Genomic DNA, 24,147 nt, shown 5'->3' on the forward strand with positions numbered 1-24,147 from the left:
TCTGCATGTTATTTTTTCCTTTTCTTGCTTGCATTTCTATTTCAGAACTTTCAAAAATAAAAAGGACAAAAGAAAATAATAAGCACTAGAATAGGGAAGAAGCAGCAGAGTGGAAAAATACCTTTCATGTATTTTATTTAAACACTTCTATTATATCTTATCTATTTCTTATTTCATAATTTGAAATTAAATTAGTGCGGTCCTCAGAGATATGATATCAGGTTCTGTACATATTCCCAGTATCGTGACTGTGTTGCCTGTTGCTTCTATGTTGTCTTTTCTGCTATGCTGCTTTTTTCCATATTACAATAGTTAAGTGTTTTGAAAAGTTATTTACACACACATTATTGTGAATTATATAGAAAAATGTAGACTTTTCCAAAGCAAAATAAAGAAATCCAGAATAAAGACAACATTATACAAGGAAAGCTCAATGCATATCCTTTTTTCAGAAGTCTAACTTGTATTCTTTGTAATAAGAAGTGAGCCATCTAATGACAAGTCTTGCTATAAAAAAGTAAATTTTAGAGTGAGTGAATGGCTAATTACATAGTGAGGTAATAATATAGGTATTTGAAGAAGGGCCAACATGTGTGATTTTTGGTACAATAACAAACCCTGAAAACAACTGTAGATGTACTCTAATATGTTCCCTCAAACTTTTACTTAAAAAACTCGCTGAAAGTTTTATTTAAAATAAGGAAATAAAGGTCACTGAGAGACTTTACTTATAATAACTACAAAGTAACAATCACAAGCAAAAAAAAATCTAGCTCGTACAGAGCAACAAACATGGCCTTTCTTGTCCTTTGAAATGTAACGTATTAAGTGTATGCTGTGAAGTTCAGAATTTTGAAAAGATAACCTGTCCAAACACCAGGCAGTCTTGTACATAAGCAGTAATTCTTGAAGAGTTTCTTTACAATTTGAAAGGTCTATTTTACATACTGGAGTAAGGGTGGTTTATGTGATGTCCAGCTCAAGAAACGCGCTTCTCTGAGGCAGAGTAACCAGAAACTCATAACTACCATACACTCTGAGTTTGCATACCAAGACAAGCAGAATTTTCACCCAAATACCACAGGAATAAACACTTGGATGATAGAAAATTAAAACATTACTTATGACATAATAGCTGATGTGATTATTGACAGCTATGATGGAAAACAGTCAGTGACAGTAAAATCAAAACTCATAATCCACCCAAGTTATGCATTCTTGCCCTGAAATGATGACTACTTTTTTAGTCCAACCACAACTACAAGAGTCATACTTTCTTATTTCACAGTTTATCTGTCCATAACCTCACCAAAATAAGCATCCTGTAAAATCACACCCAACTTTCTAAATGTTGTATAACCATTATGTTACCTCTCATCCTTGATTACTACCTTGTTTGATTAAAGGCTAAAAGAAAAACTCATTAAGGTATTAGCAACATCAAGGTATTAGCAACTCAGTATTGAATCTCACAATGACAAAAAGGGACATTTTGTCAAAGTACAGCCACAGAGTAAGAGCTGCATTTTTCTAGTCATGATTTCATTGCAATACTACTATATTACAGTGTTTAAAGGAGAGTCACTGTGGAGGCTTGTTCAAAGACAATAGTACCTTGTTAGCAGATAGTTAACCACAAGGGTGTCAGTCTTTGCAGCAGATGGGGGACAGAGCCGAGAAAGACGAGGACTGAGGAACACCTCCCCCTGCCTCGTGTGCGACGTGTCTTGCCAGAAGAAAAGAAACAAAGCCAGACAACCGCGCAGGTGGCCAGATGCTGATTGGTTGTGCGCTTTGCAACACTTGTGTTAAGAAAGTATAAAAAGAAGTCGGTTTGGAAATAAAGTTGTCTCACTCTGCACCCCAGACTGAGTCCGTTTCTTCACAAGGTGCAACAAATGGCGCCCAACGTGGGGCTCGAAGACTAGCTGTCTCTCCGGTTGCACCGCCCAGCTGAACTCCCGGGAATCACGCTGAAAGGAAGCGTAAGGATCAAGCTGAAAGGAAGCTTACTTTGTGTGCACACTAAAAGCCTCTTGAAAGGAAAGAGGTAAGCGGCTGGGAACTATGGGTTCATACCTAATGAAGGAACAAAAGGACGATTTAGAAGCTTCTCCTAAAAACTTGAAACCGCAAAGAAAAAAATTAGGTGAAGAAGAGCTGCAAAAGGTTCTTGCATGGGCTTCTAAAGACGATCCTTCGGTGAATAGTAAGAATGTTTTTAATCTGGAAAGATGGGACCAAATTGGGGTCCGACTGTGGGATAGTGCCACGCGCGGTGATAAGGCTGCTGCTAACCTGTTGCCACAATGGCGAGTTGTACTCGAAATATTGAAATCTCATAGTGGGTTGCAGTCGAACATAAATGACGGGATCGGGGCCCCTGCCATCCCCTCCGCGCCTCCTTTACCTCAATCGTGTCCTGATGAGAATCAGAAAAGAAAACGTGCTGCAAAAGCCTTTGCGGTACTGCCACCTGATGAACAGGACGATGATCCTTTTGGTCCGGGTCCTATTGACCCTGGAAAGGAGCCAGACCTATACCCCCCGGATCCTCACGATAAATGGGCCTCAGTAAAACGAGGAGCAAAACAGGCGGGGGATGTGGGCATGCTGAAAGCCTTTCCCGTTATCTGTGCACCAGACCAGAATCCGCGTTGGGAAGGTTTGTCGTATAATCTTATTAAGGACGTGCGACGTACGGTGACAGATCATGGCCTTGGTGCACCATATACCACCCACCTTATACAATCTCTTTGTGATTCTTCGGTTTTTACTCCCCATGATTTTAAAACCTTGTTTCGCCTCATTATGACTGATATGCAATACACGATGTGGGAATCGAAAATGAGAGAGCTTGCTCGAGCTCAGGGGGAGGAAAACCAGCGGCTGTCGAAAAAAGGTCCTTTACGGGCTGTTACTGTGGACGTGCTAATGGGGGAGGGCGATCACAGTGCTACAACAGCACAAGCAGAAATCCCCCCTGAGGGCTTGCAACAAGTTAAGGCACTTGCTCTCCGCGCCCTTAAGGCCGTTCCGGAGAGTGGTAAACAAAGACAACCTTTTGTTAGCATAAGACAAGATGCGAATGAGCCATATATGAAGTTTTTGGATCGGCTTAATGAGGCTCTGGAGAAACAAATTGATAATGAACAAGCACGAAGCTACATTTTTAAGCAACTAGCAGTTGAGAATGCTAACCCTGATTGCCAGAGAGTTTTGCGGCCACTAAAGGATCCTACTATTGATGACATGCTAAAAGCATGTATTAATGTCGGTACCAAACAGTATGAATATTCACTGATGGCCGAAACATTTGCAACAATGTCTATGAAAAGGCCATGTTTTGCTTGTGGCCAATTTGGGCATATTCGTAAATACTGTCCGAAAACACAAGCAAACAAAGGAGCGCCTGGACTATGTCCGCGCTGCCACAAAGGACAACACTATGCTAATCAGTGTCGATCAAAATTTGATAAGGAAGGTCGACCGCTAGCCCCTTCGGGAAACTTCAAGCGGAGCGCGGCAAGGGGTCGCGCCATGACGGCAAATCACCCCTCAGAGCGGCCTCACCGGGAAGCAGCCGCCGCTTGTGCGCCAGCACAGGCGGCAGCGCCGGGGTGGACCTGGCCACTACAATAGAAGTGCTAATTACTGATACATCAGTTGTGCTAATTCCAACTGGTGTCCACGGCCCCCTGGGGCGAGGAATGGCAGCACTATTGATTGGGCGATTTTCAACAACGAGACAAGGGCTGTTTGTGTTACCTGCAGTTATCAACGCAGATTTCATAGGAGAAATTAAGATAATGGTATGGACTCCGATACCACCCTGTACTGTGCCAATGGGAAGATATGGACGATATATTGATTGCTGCAGAGCAAAAGGAAACAGCAGAAGAGGCTCTGCATCAGATTACGCGAGCAGCATCAGCTGCAGGATTAAGAATTGCGGAAGATAAAGTACAGGAAAGTCCGCCTTGGCGATATTTAGGATGGAGAATTTCTGATCATCAAATTCGACCACAATCATTGACCTTAAAGACAGACATAAGGACTTTGAATGATCTTCAAAAACTTTTGGGAACTATTAATTGGATCCGTCCCTCCTTAGGGATTTCCACAGAAGATTATCTAGTCCAGTAAATCCGTTTGTAACCTGTCTAGTAGGACAGCCTGTTGATATTTGGTATATTTTGTTTATTGTTAGCATGCCTGCTTTGTTTCTTGTTATGTGTTTAAGGATAGATTGGCCATTTAATTAAGTCATGGCTGTTCAAACAAAAACAAATAAAGAAGGGTGAGATGTGGAGGCTTGTTCAAAGACAATAGTACCTTGTTAGCAGATAGTTAACCACAAGGGTGTCAGTCTTTGCAGCAGATGGGGGACAGAGCCGAGAAAGACGAGGACTGAGGAACACCTCCCCCTGCCTCGTGTGCGACGTGTCTTGCCAGAAGAAAAGAAACAAAGCCAGACAACCGCGCAGGTGGCCAGATGCTGATTGGTTGTGCGCTTTGCAACACTTGTGTTAAGAAAGTATAAAAAGAAGTCGGTTTGGAAATAAAGTTGTCTCACTCTGCACCCCAGACTGAGTCCGTTTCTTCACAAGGTGCAACAAGTCACTCTGGAAAATATTGGATTGCTAATCTATTTATAGAGGTATGAACTAGTTTTAGCAAATGAAGGAAAAGCAGAATTTCAGATTTAATATTTTCTCATCTTTCAAGATCAGTGCTTGGAGTCACAAGAGTGATTTAAAAACTGATGGCATAAAACTTAAAATCATTCACTTTTAATTGTAAGAAATGCTGCTATCTACACCCATATATAGAAAACATTATTGCCGATCTATTAAACACTAATAAAACTCTAACTACTTGATGGAATATTTACTGATTCTCTACTATTTTTCATCTCTATTCCGTAAACATTGATCTGAAACTCAAGAATTTTCTCATAGAGTTCCTCAGCTGTCCATACTGTTATCAAATGGTGTAAGCAAAAACAAACAAACAAACAAAAAAATCAAACCTTACAACCTATGAACCACTACAAGTACATGAGAATGTGGTAGGCTACTGCAAAGGCAAAGACAATGCACTGTAACATAATCAAGTCTTATTTTAGCTCTATGTTCACCATAGAAGATGCAGAATAAGGCAAGAAAAGGTAAAAATGCATTGATAATTAAGGTAAAGGTTTATTATTTCCGAGAAGTGATGATAAGCTTTGCTCATTCCACTCCTGTGATTCAAAGACATACTATCAACTATCATTTTAGTAAAGGAGTTACCAGTAATTGCTTATTTTAGAACATTTTATTGTTAGAGGCATCATTATATGTAACTTACATAATTTATAGCCCTCCTTATCATAACCATGTAGAAAGATAGCACCACTTTCAAATAACCATTTTGGAAGGGCAGATTCTGTCAAGTCTAGGGGAAGAAAAAAAATATTATTTCAGCAAGTTAATAGTCACATTTTATCAATTAATATAAAGACTGAATGCATTTTAAAAGCTTTAGTACCTTCTTCCTCTCATGCTGTAGAGCAGAATATACTTAGGAAGAGATAAGAATAAAGAGTTGAAGGAAGAGAAAGTACCCTGTTTTGTTATTTCCCCTCAAATTTCTACAGCTCCTCTTGTTTTATGCTTTCTGAAATCAGAATCTTGGCAGTAAAGCTGATCTTCAAAACACTTTCACAGCATATCAGCGAATTTATTCTGTCCAGGGTCTCAGGCCACTAGAGCAATTGCTGCTATGATAAACATTTTTATCACAACAGAGTTCCAAATTTTTCAAAGGATTTTGTTCTGGCAAGTGCACAGGGACAGAACAAAAGATTCCTCCCTTTCTTCCCTCTTCTCAAACAACCTTACAAGAAGGGATAGTAAGTAGAGACATGGAAGCACAACAAAACAGACAGACAGCATGGGGCATCTAAAAAGCTAAAGTTCTAATATTTTCCTTTCTAACCAAACAGGAAAGTTTTTCCTGTGGTACTTACATAACCTCTGAAAACAAGGTGCTTAATGAAACTGTATAAGGGCTAGCTGTAGTTCAAGAGAAAAGCAACATGCCTCATCACAATAATTATATAACCTAGCTTACCATTAACTGTGTATTCTTTCCTCCATTGAAAGCTTTCATCAATCATCTTCAATGTGTCGTCCACAACATCGTGCCTCCAGATCAGATAATTTTCAACCCATTTATCATCTTGCTGCAGTCTTTCCACATCTCTAGTATCATATTTATCTGATTTATCTAGCAAACAAATTTATTATTGTAAGAATACGGCACTTTTTAATGAAGACACGAAAAGATTTGTCAAAATTCAATATAGCCATCCACTAAATACAGAGGATTTATTTGGCAGTCTCAAGCTTAAGCAAAGCATGTGATGAGAAACTGATAAAAAAACCCTTCTATCATCTAATCTACCATGATGACATTTAGAAACGCTATGATATTATTCTCACTATAAAAATATTTTCAGTGATTCTTATTCAAAGAAAAACCATTACCAATCAAGGAGCTGTGTGCATGAGACAGGTATAATTTTCCTAGACAGACAGGTTTCTATAATTAACATATAAGTGGGTATATAGCCTAAGAATCTGTGTTTCAGTGAGTGCATATATAAATAAGCATTAGCAATTCAAGCTTGAATTCTCTAAATTGTAGGTATTTACATGATAGACCATGAAACACTAGAGAACAGATTTTAAAAATGACTATTTTGACTGTGCTTTATGCACCAGCACATTGAACAAAATGAAGTATTCTCTCGAAAGAGATTACCCATTTCACACCTGTTATAAATTGCTACCTTACTGTGCACCAAACACCCAACTCTAGAAGTATGTAAGGGCCCAAAGCCTCATACTCTTCTTCCTTCAGTGGAACAACAGGTTAACAAACTTAAAGAACAACTTCGGTGAGATAGGAGTTGCTGCTGCTCATTACTTTCATTTTTAAACTATTTTCATTAGGAAAGCTTTAAAATACGAATATGTAAATGGACCCGATTTTATCGTAGGTATGTTCAAATGAAAAGGCTGTGTTTCTAGATCACTGCCTCTCCTTCACTTAAAAAAAAAAAGTTGCACAGTCGTTTTAGGAACTTTTGGGATGTAAATACAGTGATGCTTCTGAAAGCAAGATACTGATAAATATCTCTGCTGACTACTAAAAAAAATGAAATAAATGAATTGAATAAATGAATATTCAGAACACGAAAGACTGAAATGCTGTCTAACTTCTCTGTTAGACAGAGTCACAGCTGCAGTGGCTGCGAGCGCCTGGAATAAAGTGCAAAGATTCAGGGAATTTAGTTTTGCTAAGTCTCAACTGCTTTTTTGAAAATTGATTATTTATTCCCCTCAGTGATTGATGATTTGGGTAGATGTGCCTAGGATTAGCAGAAGGTACAGCAGAAAGGCCACCTGTACCTAGTTTCAGGTTAGCATCACACACACACAAACCACTCCACAAACACCTTAATATCAGACTGTATTTCTGCAGGTCACCTGATCCTATCACCCACTCAGAGCAGGGAAAACTTCTAACTTCAAATAGGTTGCTAAAGACTTTATTCAGTTGAATTTTCAAACCTCAGTGGGTGGAAGTTCCACAGCCTCTCTTAGTAAACTGTTCTAGATCAAGAATATAGCATTATCAATTCTTCTTTATTTGTTTGGTTGGTTTGCTTAAGTCCTAGGGCTTAAGGCTGTATACATCTTTTAGTATCTTTCCCTGAAACTGAAAGTTTGTTAGACTACAACTTCGAAGAGATACTGAATCGAGCCAAACCTCATACACAGAATAACTGAAACTTGGCAACATTCAATAAAATCCAGTGGCACCTGAAAAACTTCATGGAGTGTTAAAAGGTGCAGTTGCTGAAGTCCCATTTGCAATGGGGTAATATTCATTCTCACCTAACTTATCTTCAGAGACACTATGATGCAAAATAACTAAGCTAGCACATCCATAGCTAGCTAAAATAAAAGCAGCATGCAGGATATGCTAAATCAGGGCTTCAAAAGACCAAAGATCTGTTTTAACCTAATCATTACCTGCCTATAATGCCTGAGCTATCTAATTCCAAGATGGCTTAAGGCTCTCCTGCAAACAGGAGCTTCCTGCTAAGAATGACTTAGTTATTCATTTTGCCAAACATTTTTCCTAGGTTAGTTTCCATGTATGCTCTCTCTGTATAAAGGATTTGATTACTCTCCAGTTATAAAACAAACAAGAAATCCAACGCACCACCAGCTAAAAACTAAGAGAATAACATTTCATTCTACTTACTGGAGACTCTGCTCTCAATACATATTTCAATATCCTGCTGCAGACATGTAAAGAAAATGAGGTGGTCAAAAACTGCTTTCACACGCACTGCACAATCCTGTTATTCCAAACAAATAAGCTTAGCAAGACAGAGAGCATCGGAGTCCTGTTTATGGATTTAATCTTACACAATTTAACCAATTTTTGCTACAAAAATAAATAAAATTTTACAAAAAAAAACCAATGAAATTATTTATCCTAAAGAACATGCAGGATAAAAGCAGAGAGGATAAGACAGAAAAAAAAATCCATCTGAACATCATCTTCTTCCTTTTACTCCTCTTCCCATTTTCTTGATTAAGTAAGGAATTGTCATTTCTACAGCAACACTCTGCCCTATTAACTGTATACCTTATTTGAGAAACTTATGAAATGCTATAATTTTTTTCCAAAGAATGTTATGATTATTTCCAAGAGACAGTAATCCTACAAAACAGTAATTCTAAAAATACACAAGTTCCACTGCAATACTTTTATCTCACTGCTATCTACATTACAAGTAGACCAACACTGCAACGCTGTTTTGTTGTTGTTGTTGTTGTTGTTGTTTTTTGTAAAGCATTCATGTTTTAGGAATAATGGAAATGGGAGAAGATTCTAAAAGAAGACAGAAGAAATATTACCAAAGTGGAAAACGAGCAGCATACTTATGTTCCACATTAAAATGTCCAAGAGAAATTCAGAATTCACAATGCCTGAGAAGCAAATCCTCCCTAAGGAAAGAATTTTATCTAGAAAAGAGATTCTACAGGATAAAAAAAAAAATCTATACAAAGCTAAGAAATGGGGATAGCAACTGCATGCCTCTAAGTGGAGAAAAAAATGTTAATATCTTGCTGCATTAATAAATTGGAATTCAAAGCACAACTCAAATTCTCGATTAGGCAAAACTTTTACATTTAACTACTGACTTTCTGAAACACAGCTCATCCAAGAGCTCAAGGGGCTGACACAGGGATTATAGCATAAGTCCATACAATGCAAGACGTCAGACTTGACTTTCATAATTGTTCCTCTGGCCTTGAAATCTATTATTAGAGTCTACTATTTATCCATTGACTAATGTTTGTCTCAAACATTTCTTTAGAATTTTATAGATATCATTATCTGCTTGAGGTTTGAATAACAATTTTGCTTTCTGCACCAGACTGGATGCACTGCTCACTAAAAAGAAAAAAACCATTTTAATTGGCTGTTGATTTTTAACATGTTAAACTAAGTACCACAGCATTCAGGTACAAGCTTCCAATTCTTAGACAAGGAAATCTGCAAAACTGAAAACAAAGGTCATCAGCCATACAGGCACAGGCAACAGGAAAACAAAACAAAAGAAAACAAAGAACAATTCCCTTCCCTTTCTCCTCACTCCCCAAAATGAATGATTTCAGTTAAAAAAAAAAAGTAACATGAAAATATCTATCTCTTTGGGAGGTGGTAGTTTAAGCTTTTAGCAAAAGATTACACTGACAAGAATAACAAAAAAAGTCTTTTAATAGAAAGCTCAAGAATCAGTATCACACAGCTTCCTGTGCTCATTCATGAAAGTGTGTTCATTATACCATTCCTACACGTTTCTTATGTTCCTTCCAGCATTTCTCAGTCTGAAAGCCAAGAATCTGGGAAAATACGTTTTTCAGACCAGAAACAGATAAAACAGACCTGTACAATATTGCCTTTAGAGTTTTCTACATCTACTATTCTCCCCGAGAATGCCCTATATGTCTAAAATCAAGTTTGCAAGTGGCCCACTGGAGTAACAACACATAGTTTGTCATTGGTTTAAACCAAGGCATGACCAAATCTAACCTTTAAAACTAGTTATACAAACAGCAGAGGGGTAAACCTCTGTTGCAAAATTGTGTCTGGAAATTCAGCTTTGTCCAAAGTATGAAGGAAAAGATGATACAAACAGGGAACGACAAAGAATGTGCGCAAGAAAGATAAATAAAATAGAGAAGACAACAGACTTTTTGAAAAGGAAAGAAACTAAGATTCGATTGTAAACAATTTCCACTGCAACATAAAAATGGGAAGTAATAGCCTCAAACTAAAAGCTCGTTTTCAAAATTCTCTAAGCAGCAAAAATGCAGTGAACTGAAAGACAAGATTGTTCACTAGAAAAAAATGCTAGCACGAGTTAGTACTGAAAAATAGTCTTTTGTTCTCATTGCTCTCGTTACCACTCAAATCCTTTACATCACCAACATCTCACAAAGAACTCAGACAAACAAAATTGAAATTAGACTCCAAACTGCACATATGATGTGCTTTCCAACTCCTACTCTAGATATCATTTGTCCGCTGGACTAGAAGGAATATTTAAAAACATATTTACAGTAAGAGAATGCAGGGAAAACACTACAAATATATAAATTTTTACCTTGAAAGCTCTGAAGACTGTAGTTTATTATTGGGTTATAACTTTTACCTGAGATATTCCAGCACATATCAGGTGTGGCAGTTAACGTTAGGCTTTCCTAAACCAGCTATATATTGTATTTTTCATATATTTACCTTCAGCCTAAAACACCATATTCTGATAATCAGTAAATTCAAACAAAATAAGGATTTGAAAGGCCCTCTAAGTTTTCATTTCACAACAAAAATGGACATTACCGCAAGGAAACCGCGGCATACGTGACCACTTGTGACTCCTCCTGCAAAGAGGGAACCCCACAGCTATGAGTTCCACAGCATGGCAGCCTCCCTTCACAAAACCAACACTGTGTCTCCTGATCAATCACAATTATTGCTTACCTCATAGGAAAAAGAAAACAGCTGCAGGCCAAGAAATAGAAGGTGTCTGAAACTTTCACACAAGCCTTAGCGCTTGCAGCTCACCGGTGAATGGAGCCAGGCTCACTTCAGAGAGGCCCTGCGGACCTAAGGCAACACCAAACTTTCACAGACACTACCAGTTTACCTTTCACCACTCACCGGACAGCGCCGCTAACTTTTAAAGCAGAATAAAATCATTTGATATCAAAGCAATGCTTGGTACCCTTAAAACATAGCAAGTGATATGCTTGGGGTAGTTGTATTATTATTACAGAAACCTCTAGGTCCCTTTCAAGTATGACAAAAGATTTTAGTAGATTTTAGAACGTACACGGTAAAGGCAGAAGGACCACAATGACATTAAATCCCTGTGTTTTTTTCACATCCCCACTGAATTATTCAACTGATAACAGACAGTTTGCTTACGGCATTCCTAAATTCAAGGGAGAGATTTAAGAATGTTAATTCAAAGGAATCTTAATCTCATTTTCTTGAAAACACTAGAAGTTCTAAACTACCATCCCCAAATGGGCTGAGAAAATAACTGTTCAAAACACTCCAAGAAGTAGAATTACAGTTAACCTTACAACTGCAATAGTGTTTCATTCTTTTAAGGTTGAATGGCTATAATCAGTCTAGCAGAAGTTTTGTCACAACTAGAGAAATCTGTGGAATTTCGGTACTCTAAGGGATAGCTCAGCTGAAAAGGTAACACCTCCCTTTTTCCAGCTGCAACTGTCCCGAGGTACCTTTATGCTTTCTAAAATAATTTTTTACGAGTGCAGTTCTACTGCAATATATTACAAAGAAACATGGATCATCTATCACGGGTAAACACATGCATTAATTGAAAATATCAGTATCAGAAAAAAAAAAAATGATGTTGTTTCTCTCCAGAACTTAAAAAAAGTTTTAAAAATGCCAGAGAGTTGCATAGAGATGTTATGTGACAAAGACTCTTCTTTCCAATAATTTTACCATCATCCCTAGAAATGCATGTCATCTCTAAGTAGGGCCAAAGACTGTTATGACACATATGAGATAAAACTGTGCAATACTCAAGGCTCTCCAGAAGTTTGCAAGAGAAGGGCTATACCCAAGCACAGGTAAGTCCTAAAAAGTGTGCAACTCTTGTGCAAAAGTGGTAAGTGCGCCTTGATTCTGGCAGGGAACATCGAAACAAGCTTGTAGGAATGAGGCTTATATTAAAGGCAGCGAGTGCAATCCTCACACTAAACTGCCAAGCTCTCATCGCATTTGCATTACAGATTGGATGGGACTATGTCTGTACTGGAAAGCCTTTGGACATTTGTAATAATACTCATTCCTTCACGCTGCAGCTGTTAGCATACGTGACTCCTACCTATTTTGTTATTACAATATTGCAAATCTGCCTGGGAATGCAGGGAAGCCCTCTGAGGCTCCCTCCTTTCTCCGGGCACCCCCAGCACCTCCTGCCCTCCACACAGCCGCTTAGAAGCACTTGAGGCTTGAGCTGGACAAGCAGCACGACTTTAATTAAGCACAGAGCAAGTTCAGAGAACAAGTCAGCCCAGAAGAGCCACTCCAGGACACACCAGTCGGGAACACGGCAGTTTCTTTCCCCTTTCAGCGTCCCCAGAGCACCGAGCCCCTTTCAGCGTCTCATTGCTCAAAGCCAGCCAGAAACCTGGTCTCCCCAGAGCCCAAACCTTCACCCCGACCCTGAGAGGGGCCCAGCCAGAGGGCAGCACCAGAGACAGCGGGAGGAAACCCCCGGCAGCGCCGCCGCGCGATCGGGAGGCGGCCACGGGACGGGGAGAGCGGCCCGCGCGCGGGAGGCCCCACGCGAGCCCGCCCCACGCGAGCCCGCCGCGGCCCTCACCGGCCACGAACTCCGCCTCGAAACGCCGCCGGGTCTCGCCGATGAGCGCGGCCTTGTCCTGTCGCTGCGGGGGAGAACGGCAAGGACGTTACCGGAGGGGCGAGGAGACCCCCGGCCCGGCCGGCCTCCCCACTCCCGGCCCAGCTCGGCCCGGCCCGGTCCGGCCCGGCAGGAGGCCCCGCGCGGCGCCGCTCGCTCTCACCTCGGCCATGGCGCCGCCGGGACGCCCACAGCGGCACCGCGCGCGGAACGGGGCCACCGCGGAGGGGGCGGGAGGCGGCGCGTGACCGCGGCGGGGCGGGAGCCGCCCGCGGGGGCCGCCCCCTCCGCCGCTGCCGCTTCCTCTTCCGTCGTGCGCGGCGTGGCGGGAGATTCGGAGCCGCGGCGCGCCCGCCCCTTCCCCCGGCACCGGCACCGGGGTTGGCCCGGGGAGGGTGAGGCGCTGCCGGCGGCGACGGGTGCGGGGAGCGGGGCTGGCGCCGCTGGTGGCGGCGGGGAGGGCGATGGGGCTGGGAGAGCTGTGCGCGCACCGTTAGGACCGTTGGAGCCGTTAGGAGCGGTGGCCGGTGAGTCTCCGGCCGCCTGCGCTAGCTGGCTGGTGGGCGGCAGTTCGGCTCTTCTTTGCTCCCATTCGCAGTAGTTATGCGCTTTTTAGTAAATTTAGTGATTTAAGGTCTCGGTGATCGCTTTTGCAGCCGTGCTTAGGTTATCCACAGCCCTCCATATGAGGCTGCTTAGCTTCACTCCAGCCCTGTATGTAAAGTTAACTGCATGTTAGCCCCGAGTTCTCTAGGTCAGACTCTTTCAGAGTGTAGCTTTGCTCGTTCTTAAGGCTAAACCACTTCTTCTAGTCCTAAAACAATTTAAATGTTGTTGTTGTGGCTCTTTTTTCTTTTTGTGTAGGAAAAAGAATGTCCAACTAAGGTAATGTTTCAGCAGAGAAATCTTCCTAACCCTCTCACTCCACCAAAAAAAGAAATGAAGAGGCCTGCTGTAATCTTGTAGAGGAACAGATTAAAAAAAAAAAAAGAAGAAGAAGATAAGGAAGGATGCTTCTGCATGAGCAAGAGCAAGTCTTGTCCTACAATGGAGAAGTCCTTGTGTTTCAGCTGTCAGGACCAAAGCACATGGAAGGAGCAGCTGGAAAAACAACAAACTTATCTGTCAGAAGAATGGCCTTTGACAGAGACACTAAACTGTTTATCCAAAAGTCTTCTGGGGTATTCAGCATGCATGGCAATCCCTTAGAAGCTGAAATAATCTGTTGTAGTAGTACAACAGATTCCAGATCAGGACTGGTTCTTCCTTGTGTTTTGGTGAAAAAGAAAAAACGGAAAAATGTTCTCAAATATCTCCTGCTGCTACTTCACAGCTCCAACCGGTTTGAGCAGTGCTTTCATTTTAAACTGGATTACGAGCTGAGAGAAGACATCAGGCTGTTTGCTGGCCCCTCGGTCCTGTGGAGACATGACAGCAGGCTCTTCCACGTCTCCCGCGACGCCTGCGCCGTGCGGAGCGCTCCTCTGCAGCTCTCTTCCGTTGTGTGGGCAGGTGAAACCGGCGAGGAAGGCGTCCTGGTCTTGGGAGTACGGGCTGCTTGCTCGCCAGAAAGCGAAGATGAGCCAGAGTTTTCCACCTCAGACGGAGCGATCTGGGGAAGTGAATTCTTTGCATATGCAATTGAAACACAGAAGATAATGAGTGGCACGAGCTTTATGCCTCATGCTTACAGCAGGGTGGTGTCTTCTGTCTGTGTCTGCAAGAACGAGGTATTGAGAAAACAACTCAGAATATCTCTTGTTGCTGTCACTCAGAAGAATCAACTTGTTTGGTTCCAAGATGGTCTCCCTAAAGGTGTTTGTGAGCTTCCGTATGAGAAACCCTGTTCAGTAAAAACAGCTGTGACCACTGGCAATAACATGCTGTTTATCGTTTCATTTGCCTCTGGAAATACCTGTGCTATATGGAGAGACAGTTTCCAGGTATTTGTGACCTTAAGCAACTTCCTCTTACTTCTCTAAAATAATGCTGTTACGTTGTTTCTGCTAAAACAACCTTTATAAAGTATCCAAGTGTGCTTTTATTACCTTCTCAGGTATTTGAAAGTGAATCTTGAATTCTAGTGCTTTAATTCATTTAACAATTTGTTTTCTGAATCCTAGTCAAAACCTCTGTAGTTAATCCACAATTTATTTTGGTTGAGAATTTACAGCTGAAAGTTTCTTTTGAGTGTGCTCATATAATATATGTTGGACTGATATGAAACTACTATCATTTCAAAGCGATACTTTCTTTTTGAAACTTGCCAGCTTTGTGATTCTCACTTTCTTGTGACAGAAAGTGTTATTCCATGTAAATGACAAGAAAAAAATATCTCCCTTTTTCTCTTGATTTTTTAGAAAGCTAGTTACCCACTAACATGGTGGATTTTTTGGTGTGTGGATATATATAGATATATATATATATATATATATATATATATATGTATTTTTTTAATAATAGTATTACTCTGTCAAGAAGGCTTATGCAGCTCTGAAAATTAAAAAAATTGTCCTACTTACTCCTCAGGATTTTGTGTGCCTAATTAGCTTACAGTGTCAGTTTTACTTCTCCGCTATATTTAGGTGTAATGCAGTAGAGAAATGTTGACTGTCCGAAGTGTGATGTCTTTAGCTCATCTCAAAATATTAACTGTTTTAGATGGAACTTTACAAGATTTAACTACGCATCTGTTTGAGTACACTAAAAAATTGCATTCTCCTTCATCTGGAAAACAAGCTGTAAAGAGCTAATTTAAGTGACTAAGTGAACTTTAAAGAGCTAATATATCCAGTTACACAGGCTGCAAATGATGGAATTAAGAACAGAACTTGAAATTATTCAAAATACTGAATTCTAGACACTTAAATAGGATATCGCTCTTTAAAATGAGTAAGTTACACCAAAGCTAAATCTCAGATACAGAATTCATTTAAATATATATATTTTAATGCTTTTTTTTTTTCTGCTGTAGGTTGCTTCCAAATGGCAAAAAGTGAATTATGTTCTTGTAGATGATTTTATTGGCTCTGGAACTGAGCAAATGTTACTGCTTTTTAAGGATGATTCCTGTGAAGATGTGTTAAGTACATTCAGAATATCAGATTTTGGGGAGATCAACTATGCAGTAAGTTCAGCTTACCTTTTCCCAGCTATTTAGTCTGTGCTTTCTAAATTAAAAAATGAAGATTCTTTACAGCATGTGTGCAGAGTGAATTTCAGTTGTGAATGTGCAGAGTGAATTTCAGTTGTGAATGCCCCAAATTGTTTTTAATTGTGAGATTTGGAGATGACTCTTACATGAAGAGATGATTCTATTTTCTTGACCGCCAATGTTAATTGGTGTTCTTTTAGGAAATTAAAATAACACTATTGAAAATGCTTTGTGTATGTAAAAATTTTGCTACAATATTTTTGGCTAAAATTTGTAATTAAGACTATAGTCAACATTAAATATCTTCCCATAATTGGATCTATTATGTGCCATTGATCTCTGTTTTCAGAAGACAGCAGTTTACCTTTAAATTGTTTATTGTGTGTTTGGTGTGTGTGGTTTTTTTTTTTTTTTTCTCTCTCTAGACTTTTATAATGGTGTATTGTAGTCTGCACCTTGCTTTCTACTGTTAATTTGTTTTTTCTTTAGAGTGGCATTAATTATAAAGATGATACTCCCAGAGCAGAAGGCTTGCAAGAGAATAGTTTGCTGACAGTCCAAGCCCTTGAAACAAGATTACAGGTTTGTACTAAATAGTTCTGACTTGATGTTTCCTTCAAATTATCTCTCTGTGTCGTTAATTTTAACCTTGTTGTTTAGATAATTATGTTTTTATTGGAGAAGTGAGTCAGGGAGAAATCGACATTTGTTGTTCTTCCACTTCTGTCATGAAGATTGTCTGCAATAGTCTGCCTTACTTTGACTGCTAGGAGTTCTATGCAAGTTCTCCTTTGACTCTCTTTAATGACTCTCTTTGACTCTCTTTAAATACCAGTTGGCTTTTACTTGTTGAGTTTTGTGAAACTCTGCCAGGATCAAATGAACCTGCTGGTTCTGCTGAAAACAAGCTGCTGTCTGGAGACTTCTCATGTCTTCTGATGATAAAGTTTTGCTGACAGAGACACAGAGTCTTTTGTAATAGTTGCATCAGATATGTATCATCTAATGTAAGTATCATCATGTTTCAGGGGTGTTTGTTTTGATGCAATAATGCATGGATCCTACTTAACCTTTGGAAATTTCCAGGCTATTCAGCCTTTAGATGTTTCTTTTGATAGTTATCACTAGAACTCAGGTCTTCTAGGAGTTGTGACTCTATGCTGACTTCTATTTGAAGGCAAAGAAAAAAATAGCAAACAGAGCCCTCTTTCATCCACATGTTGCTTATGTCTAAGTATTTAACATATGTTAAATAGCAGTTTACAGTCAGAGAAGAGCTTTGGTAGGGTTGCATTGTGCTCAGCAAATAAGTAGATGGTATTTAAGTTAAATACATTAATATATCTAACTTGCATTTTGCAGACAGGAAAGTGGCAACAGCCTAGCTCTGTGTGTGTGTTTTTCTTTTTGTTCTTGTTTTATTGTTGGTTTTGTTTTCATAAGGACTGGCTATTTACCATAACACCAACTTTAGCTTAGTGTGGTGTATGTGTGTGGGGGTGTGTGTGTGTGTGTTTGTTTCCCTCCTCTCTCCGTTTTTCCTGATCTTCCATTTTACTTTTGCTTTTCCCAGTATTTTGGTAGCCTTATCATTTGCTTTCCTTTGCTAAGGTGCAAGGTTCTTCATGGCTATTAATGAATTTTGCAACTTGAACTTCAATGTGTTTAAAAATGCTTAAAAATACAGGTTTTTTTCCTGTATTACTTTTAAGAGGGAGAAAAGACTGTCAAAAGTCAGACTGGGCAGCAAACATCAATCTGTGAACTTTGGCCTGTTTTGGCTGTTTCTTACCTGTTTTCCTGTTTGTTGATTATACACTCCCACTGGTGAGTAAGTAATGTTTCTATATTCTGACAACTGTCCTTGGGAAAGGGCTTCTCTTTTCCTGTCTTTCTTCTCTATTTCCTTCTTTTTTCCTTCTCCCTCCCCAAGTCCAGCAATACTGCTTGGAATCTAGTACTCTGCAATACATGGTCTGAGATATTTGAGTATTTTTGTCTTTTACAGGCTGGTTACACTTCTATTCGAGAGCTGCAGCACCATTTGAGGCTCAAAAAGAAGGTTATTCTTGAGTCTTGCAGGGCATTAATAGATCTTGTTCAAGAAAGAAGCCATATTCTACCAACTGCGGAAAAGGTAAAATTCAGAAGAGTGCAGATCAGAGATCACTTTCAAATTCTACTGATGCCACCCTCAACTGTTTGTTATTTTCACCAGTAGAGTTAACTACTATCAAAACTCGCTAATTTGCTTCAAATAAAGCCTGGTTCATTATGTTAGCCTGCCAATTAATGTAGAAAGGAGTAAATGTGATTCCTTGCTCGATGCTGATTTGCACGGTGCCTCTTGGCAGCTAAACCAGAGAAGGAGTAGCCTCTAGCAGAGTGAAAAATAGTAGGGGGATTGTACAGTCTTTATTGCACAGCTGCCTGCAAATTGCCTATCGAAATTGTGGTCTAGCATACCAAAAAAAAAAAAAAAAAAACTGTGATGTATCTCTGTAAGCAAAATCAATTTATAATGGGGGCAAAGTGATCTGTGGGCTGAGAAGGTAAAATTGTTTGGAAAAATGTCATATCAATCAGTTGCCATATCAGAGGCATCCTAATGTACTTCAGGTGGAGGTGATCTTCATTTTAATTTCTGTTGTGGTCCCTTTCGTGTCAGCCAAGTTCTGACAACACAATCCACTGAGCAATTGACACTATAATTAATAGTTTTTAATACCATTAACTGTTCAAAACAGATTTAAGGTATGACAGGCCAGGATTTGTACTTAACAGGTTTACAAAGAGAGGATGGGTTGCATTTGTCTGATACCACGTACTTTGAGGAAAAAGTGCAATTGTGTTTTGTAGACCTCTTGTGAATGATAAACTAGTTGATATAGCTTTCCTTTTATGTATCTTAAAAGCAGTCCCCACAATCGTTTTGTGGCAAAACACTAAATAACATGATATAAAAAGAAATAATATCTGCCCTTAATTTGTCTAAACAAACATTTTTCTATAAGGAAGGTCTTGTATCTCTCTGGGATGATACAGAAAATCCTCTCCATTCTCTTAATAAAGAAGCATCGATGACAGCTAAAGTTCCAGAGCACTTTGTAGAGAAATTGTGGCAACGTGTTGTGGATGACAGATTGATAGTTGGAGTAAAACTAGCCGAATCATTTAGCTTGTAAGTATAAAAGCTTATCTAGTAATTCTGCTGCATAGTTCTACAAGCTTTGGGTTGCAGGCTAATCCCTGCAGTAACAACAGTGGAGTTTCTCACTTGAACATTTGTGTATAGTGTTTCACATTTGTATTTTGGCAGTGTTGTTGCTGCTCCTTGCCTCTCTCCATCTCCATGAGAAAAAGGGATTGGGTTATATTGACCAAAAGAGAGAGAGAGGAAAAAAAAGTTGTGTCCATATAACAACACTTCTATGTGGGACTCTTTAATGATGGCATTTTTTGTGATTAAAGCCATGCTTCTTTAGACTCCAGATTGACAGGGCTGTGCTGATCTGAATATGTGGTATAGATATAGCTCTAACTGAAATGTTCCTGCTGCTGTTGTGTTAACTTCTTGCTGTGTCTAAACAGAGCAATTTGCTTAAATAAGGTAGAAGAAAACATTTTAAATTCTCTGATCAATTTGATAAATATTTTGCTTTTCAACTGAAGTATGCTACTGTCAGGTATCCAAACAAATAAGGTATTTTCTAAGCTTGTATGTTATGTAGGCTGTGTGAAACACACATGCATGCATTGCTCAAAATTAGTCTTTCCTATGACTTGGTGGTTCACTTTAATTGCTAGATTCCAATAGTGAATGATGTTAAGAACAGATAATGTTCAGCTGACCTTATTTCCCCCAGTGAAGGGGACAGAGATGAATGGACAGAAGGGGCTAATCTGAAAGCAGTTTAGAAAGAAAAAAGACAAATCCAGGGTGTGCATTGCATTTAAACTGAGCCAGAACTTACCTTTTGACCTATATCCCCACAAGCCGTGTAGCTGAGACGGCGTAGGGTGAGCGGCAAGAGTATTGATGCCACTGGAAATCATTCAAGTGATCGTGAGGGAGCTGACCTATTATGCCCTTCAGCCATCCTGCTGGAGCTGCGGGTGTATTATTGCTCAACTGCCAGCCTGCAATAACTTTACAAGAAAGTTGACCTCATCTTCTTGACAGCCCCTTTAAGAGCCACTGAGGCAAGCGATTATGTTTTTTTGTTGTTGTTGTTTTTTGCCTTTTCAGTGTTTATTTTTCAGTTGTGATGGCAATGACTTCTTAAAAGAAAGAAGGAAAAAAAAAAAAACAAAACAAAACCCTAAGCTAATTTCTGTATAGCCTCAAAAATACTCAGAAAATTTGGAACTCTTCTTTAAAAAACAGCAGCAATATTTCACAGCTGAGAAAAGGTCAAGTCATTTGTCAAAGACTACCTTGCAGGCCAGCCGCAAAACCTAGATTTTCTGCATTCCAGTTCCTGTAGTTTGGAGGAAAGGGGCTTTCTTCTACCAACACTTTAAATCTTTCCTGATTTGTGTGTGTGCACGCTTCTTATTAGGGCAAGATTGCTCAGATATATTAGATTGTATTGTTAGTTGGTGACACTTCTCTCCAAAGAAAAGAATTAGACATTTATAAGGCACTCAAGTGTCAGTGACATCTTGAAACTGAATTGACTGACAAAATAAAGTGTTCATTGAAAAGGTAATACTAGGATTTCTTGAAATAACCCGATGTTCACATAATAAACCACTTCATACAATTCAGGAAATTACTGCACCTTTAAGGTTTTAGAAAATGAAAAGATTTAAAATAGTATACAATTTTGTTTGAATACCAATAGAACAATCTAGAATATCGGAAAAACTGTGTCCTTTTAGGCTTCAAAGCTGGTAAAATTGATACTTTCTTTATTATAATAATACTAAGTCTTTAAAAATAGCTTACAGGTGCCATAGAGCATCCTCATGGGTTATGTGGAATTTGCAGTATTTTTGAGGAGAATTAGCCTCCCAAATTTTATTGCATTTCTGTTAAAATTGGACATGTAACACCTAGAAGCTTCTAGAAAATTCACTCTGTATTTCAAAAATCCTAATGCTATGCTTGGATGAAAGAGTTGTTTAAAGTATTTATATTCTTTTGCACAGACTGTGAATTAAAATGGAATGATATTGGTGCTTATGGAAGTATTAAATACTTGTATATATCTGCAGAGTATTTGTCACATGGACTCTCAGTTTGTATTTTGCCAATAATCCCATATCGATTTTCGCAGGTCGCTGAGTGATGTCAGTTTATCCTTAGTAGTGGATCCGGATGTGACTTTGATTTCTCCAATTATTGAGTGTCAGAATAAAATCATTACATTGAACAAGGCTTTTTCAGCATTGGCTATCTCTTCATGTCAGATTGAACCACCTCCAAAAAAGATGAAGCTGGACTTTGATAGCAAGAATGATCTGGAAGAAGACCTTCATAAGAGAAGTTTGAAGAATCAATTGGACAGAGCAAAAACATTTATTGCTGTTACCAGCCTTTCACCGTTGTTGGCATTTCATAGTGTACGCTGCACGGTTCTCCTACATGCGAAGAAACCAAAACATCAAAGGGATGGTTTACAGAACAGCAAAAAGATTACTTTACTGTGTGGGAAAATTCTGTTAAGTCTGGAAGATATCTCACAGGGAAAATATTCAGTGAAGATGTTAAGGGATAATAGTTACTGTACAGGTAAAAGAATTGATGCAACTTGAGTTAGTATTATCTAGAATAAAAATAAGAATCATATTCCTACTAAGCCTAGCTTTCTGTGCTATAATCTTATCTGTCATCTCTACCACAATCTGGATAAACCAACAGCTGGGTAAAACAAGAGAACATTTTTCAGTTTGGAAAATTCTTCCAGTTAAGTGAGTTGCTTTAAGGTTTTGTGCTAGCAGCACAGAGATGTGCCTGGAGAGGTAAATTTTGAAGATAAGTCTGAATATAGAATGCTGCAGCCTATTTAAATTTTCTTTATAAATGGGAAATTTACTGTTGAATAGATGTATGCTTATTTTATGACATAATATTGCTTTAATAATGGTAAAGCAACTGATGTTTTTGTCATCTGCACAACTCTAAATTAGTTTATTTTTATTCTTGACTGAAGTGACTTCTCACTAAGCTTCTTCTAGTGTGTTCAACTGTTCTCTTGATTGTCTGTTGTAAATTTTAATTTCTTTCTGACTGCTGTATCATTGCCTAAAGCCAACATGTCATCATAGTATTGCAGGAGGCTATTTGTTATTATTATTATTTTTTGGCAAGGTGACTTTTATCTTCAGACTTCTCTATGTAAGTGGGGGCTCTGTTAATCGGTTAGTCATTTTGCTTGGCAGCAGAGATGTAGGAATAGGTGGGAAAATTCCCGAAGGACTGAATGCTGAGATGTAGACTCGTGAAGAAAAAACAGAAGTGTATGCGATAAAACAGTTCAGATTTTTTTGCTTCATAACACAATCAAAATATTTAGGTAAAACTTTTTTTTACTTCACTTTCTTGCAGGTTCCTTGGAAGATATCCTTGCTGTCCTTGCAGCATCTATCAGGTTCTCCTTTCAGATTGTGTCTTCTGAGTACACTTTAACTCCAGTAAATTCCTGGTTATTGGGAGAAATGGAGTGTACACCATTTAAAGAATACCACAAAAACCTGGTCTGTCAGAGAGTGGGAAATCTACATGGCACAGTTCTCAGTTGGACACAGAAATCTCCATTTGAAGGAGTTCTAACCTTGTTTTGCAGGTAGGGTTAGTCTAAAAGTGTAGAGATTCTTTTGTATAAACTTTATATTTACAGTGGTTCTTAGTATTTTTCATAACCAATATCCAAGCAGCCATATTTTTAAATCCAAGCTATTAGAATTGCATTGTTAAATTTTTGTCCATGCCAGAACACTGTATTGCATTTCCATTGATATTGGCAGTTTATGAATATGTGTCTCTTGTTTTGTTTTTCTGGTCCCTACATGTAAACATCACCACAGGACTCTTGTACTATCATACATGTTCTTTATGTACAAACACTTGCTTCTTACAAAAACAGATGATACTCATGTAATCCTAACAGTGGGCATATATTTCATCTCACACTACTTCTATTGCTGAGTCTCGTTTAGCGTCTTTTCCTCTCTGCTGTGGCTATGAGCGCTCCATAAAAAGTAATTGCTTGCTCTTCTGTGTACAGTATGCATAATAGCAAAAACCAAAACCAACCTAAGTTCTTTCATTGTTATATAGACTATAGAATTTTGAAAATGCAAGGGAGGCTTTACATAACTTCATTGATAATATTCTTATTTTGCAGAAATATGAGTGTCCTGTTCCAGTGCCTTCATAGCCTCACTGGAGCTCTGCCACCAAGCACTGATATAAGACTCTTGAGGTCTGGAAGCAAAGATAGACTTACTGACCAGTTAGCACTGGCTTTGGAAAAAGAAGTGCTCATCTCCAGGAATTCTTTCTCCTCAAAAGAAAATGAAGTTGAAAAGAGTGGGACATGGGGCAAGAGGACTAGCAAGAAAATCAGTGATGCTCCTGTGGCTCCTTTCCTGGACAGTAAGGAAGGAGTTCAGCAATTCCGAAAGAAGCTTCAGCATGAACGGGAAGAGAGTATTCTAAGTATGAATCAAGCAGTGAATGGTGCCCTTTATCAGAAAATGGCTTTGAAAATGGCAGAGGCTCAGCTGCATTCTGATATGATCGTGTGGAGACTGAGCAGATCCTAGAGACTATGCTCTCAAAATTTATTTTGAATGAAGTTTTAATAAAATTATACTATACTATTATGAAATAGTATTTATACTTTCATAGAGTTGTATGAACAAGTATCTTTATTCTATAACCCAGCTCTTTCTAGGGATGAAATTGTATTTTGGCTGATGATTTGTACCTAATTTAAGAAGA

The 24,147-nt window shown here is 39.1% G+C and overlaps 2 protein-coding genes across 2 annotated transcripts in view; one reads left to right on the top strand and one right to left on the bottom strand.

Moving 5' to 3' along the window:
• The window catches only part of MOSPD2 (motile sperm domain containing 2), a 32,805-nt gene extending 19,562 nt beyond the window's left edge, over window positions 1-13,243 (bottom strand). The window contains exons 1-4 of the mRNA XM_088520207.1: window positions 13,206-13,243; window positions 13,004-13,067; window positions 6,118-6,273; window positions 5,353-5,439 (exon numbers count right to left, since the gene is read on the bottom strand). Coding sequence (XP_088376333.1) covers window positions 5,353-5,439; window positions 6,118-6,273; window positions 13,004-13,067; window positions 13,206-13,214 — 316 coding nt within the window. The 5' untranslated portion in view covers window positions 13,215-13,243. The remainder of the gene's footprint in view (window positions 1-5,352; window positions 5,440-6,117; window positions 6,274-13,003; window positions 13,068-13,205) is intronic.
• Window positions 13,244-14,049: 806 nt separating this feature from the next.
• On the top strand, window positions 14,050-24,014 carry FANCB (FA complementation group B). The gene is made up of 8 exons (XM_010215791.2): window positions 14,050-14,985; window positions 16,017-16,169; window positions 16,686-16,778; window positions 18,205-18,333; window positions 19,211-19,377; window positions 21,479-21,933; window positions 22,750-22,987; window positions 23,549-24,014. The coding sequence occupies exons 1-8, from the start codon at window positions 14,053-14,055 to the stop codon at window positions 23,967-23,969; spliced, it is 2,589 nt and encodes an 862-aa protein (XP_010214093.2). The 5' UTR covers window positions 14,050-14,052; the 3' UTR covers window positions 23,970-24,014.
• Window positions 24,015-24,147: the final 133 nt, after the last annotated feature.

This window comes from Tinamus guttatus, unplaced genomic scaffold, assembly GCF_059628265.1.
Source record: "Tinamus guttatus ecotype Peru unplaced genomic scaffold, ASM5962826v1 Tinamus_guttatus_pri_ptg000083l, whole genome shotgun sequence".
Lineage (NCBI taxonomy): Eukaryota > Metazoa > Chordata > Aves > Tinamiformes > Tinamidae > Tinamus > Tinamus guttatus.

Bases quoted from the DNA above. Each gene is read 5' to 3' on its own strand.
- FANCB (XM_010215791.2), top strand. From the start codon at position 14,053: ATGCTTCTGCATGAGCAAGAGCAAGTCTTGTCCTACAATGGAGAAGTC. The intron at 18,334-19,210 runs GTAAAATTCAGA...TTTTTCTATAAG, and splicing joins TTCTACCAACTGCGGAAAAG to GAAGGTCTTGTATCTCTCTG. The intron at 19,378-21,478 runs GTAAGTATAAAA...CGATTTTCGCAG, and splicing joins CTAGCCGAATCATTTAGCTT to GTCGCTGAGTGATGTCAGTT.